Source organism: Electrophorus electricus, chromosome 3, assembly GCF_041902795.1.
Source record: "Electrophorus electricus isolate QZ-2024a chromosome 3, ASM4190279v1, whole genome shotgun sequence".
NCBI classification, from domain to species: Eukaryota; Metazoa; Chordata; class Actinopteri; order Gymnotiformes; family Gymnotidae; genus Electrophorus; species Electrophorus electricus.
The window spans coordinates 19,567,193-19,569,490 of record NC_137499.1 but is presented as its reverse complement, the minus strand read 5'-3'; the positions used below and the strand labels follow the sequence as shown (position 1 = coordinate 19,569,490).

Genomic DNA, 2,298 nt, shown 5'->3' with positions numbered 1-2,298 from the left:
AACATCCCTTTACAACGTCCCTCTGTCCTTACAACCATGAACAAGGTGCGTCAGGCACGCGCGTGTGCGCCTGTATGATTGCATTATAAGTTCTACTTACATAAAATGCGTTTGGAGTGCACTCTCCAGCCAAAAGTTTTAATAAAAAGTCTTTTAAAAGATTCAACTGCAGCGTTGAACAGCACGTGAACTGTGAATCTGTAATCTAACATTGCAACTCGTTAAGAAATCACTCATTGGGCTGAGTGATTCAGAAGGGAACTCTCAGAAAGGATGGAGTCCAGTGACTCGCTATATAATAAATAACGGGCTACCTGACAATCCTAACGTATCCTACCACACCTGTTCGTGCGGTCATTTATATGCCAGTGGTGAAAGCTGTCCGCCTGTCTCTGTGCGCCTGTCTCGGTTTCCCGTTTTAGCAGTAAACCCTACAATGTCGATTAAAAAAAAAGATTTGAAGACAGCACTTACTTGGGTGGCGACAGCACTCCATCATCCTAAAACAGCGAACTTCTACAGAGCGGCTTGGTAGGATTTTTCCGACAAGCTTGGACGCATTGCACGCTGGTCAGTGGTTCCAGCACACCGCCCTGGAGCCGGCGAGTTCCTCTCTACGAGCAGCACACCGCCATCCCCGCCCCGAGCCGCGCAACTGCTATACTGGCGTCAGACGTTTCCATACAGAAGTGCGCAGATCCGAATGCGAATAAAGCGCAAGTCGTACAGTAAAAGTCGTTCCTTGAGTCTGAGAAAGGCAAACTAATAATAAACTAATGTTAATAATAATAATAATAATAATAATAATAATAATAATAATAATAATAATAATAATAATAATAATAATAATAATTGTTTTTTTCCGGACGACTAATGATCATGCAGAAGAGATGACAATAATGTAGATTATTACTGTGGAGTGTTATAACTTGACTCGAATATTCAACTGCTCTTTATCTGCCTTGTGATAATGTTACACCTGTTGACGTATCAGTACGTTTCAGAGTGAAGCCATTCAGGTGAGGAGTGACGTTTTCACGATTAAATTACAACTTGCTCGATTTACCACCAGTGCCATTTGCGGGCATGCTGCATTGCCAGGTTCTGGTACTGGGGATATGTCACCATCCAGAATTTAGTACCATCCCTAATATAGCGCACCTGATTCGGTAACCAAGGCCTCCGGTAGCGTCTCTAAGGGCGGTAGACCACCGGGTTCTACTATTCCGCACGGAGCCGTCTGTGTGTTACACTCATGCCCAGTAGGGGACACTGTAGTCCACTCTGAAAACCAAGAACAGCGAGCCGCTCTGGACCGAGAAATTAGCTTTGACGTAAGCACGTCATCCTCAGATGTGATTACTGCGGATCTTCAAAATTGGGAACTCAATAAAAAAAAAAAAAATGTAAAAAAAAATAAAATAAAAATAAAAAAAGCACACACACAATGTTCACAATCAGAGCAGTTATCAATTTAAAATGACTGATTAATAATAATTAGCTGATTAATAAAATAACAGCAGGTACAAGCCAATCTTATTCCTGGTTGATAGCTGGAATCGTTAAGGCTACAAAGAAAATGGACATCCACTGCCTTTATTCATAGCCTAATATTTTGTTCTTATGCACAGTAGCCAGTAAGCCTTCTACATTTACATGCAAATCAAGCATCTCTGCCAGCTTGTTTGCGATTATGCTTTTTTTAATGCTTTTTTTTCTTGGCTGAACAGAGTGAGGAGCGCAGGCTGAAGTGTTCATTTATATGATGAGGTCTGTATGTTGGTCTTGTTCATTACTATCATGTTGAAACATCTCTGAAGGCCCAAACAGACTGTCCAATCAGTGGAAGGGAGGACGCTCTGCCTGTGCTCAGGTATGTGCTATTCTGTGAATAAACTCCTTTGCGTTACTAGGATTGGCAATTCAGTACTGTTGCCCTTTGACAACAATTACATGAAAATACTGTTTTACAGAAAATTTCAGAGTGCAATAACCCCTTAAAAATCTTGAGATTAATTTCGATTATTTACATTTACACAGATTATTCTGGATAGTATTCTTACTGAACCACCGTTTGCTTTGATAAGAGCTTTGAGTCTGTCAAGTGAAATTCTTTCCCCCTTTTGCATTGTTTAGGGGTGATTATGGCTCACTCTTCCTGGCACATTTACTCTGGATTGTTCAGATAGGATGACATTTGTGGACTGCAGTTTTCAGACAGTGCCTCGGACTCTCGATCTGGCTTAATATCTCGATTTAGGATCAGCTATTGTAGAACACACAACTTTTGTTTGGCAT

General features: G+C 41.1%; 1 protein-coding gene across 1 annotated transcript in view; it reads right to left on the bottom strand.

The window, feature by feature from the left end:
- The window catches only part of cyth4b (cytohesin 4b), an 11,874-nt gene extending 11,200 nt beyond the window's left edge, over positions 1–674 (bottom strand). The window contains exon 1 of the mRNA XM_027014429.3: positions 475–674. Within this exon, the coding sequence (XP_026870230.3) occupies positions 475–499 (25 nt within the window). The 5' untranslated portion in view covers positions 500–674. The remainder of the gene's footprint in view (positions 1–474) is intronic.
- Positions 675–2,298: the final 1,624 nt, after the last annotated feature.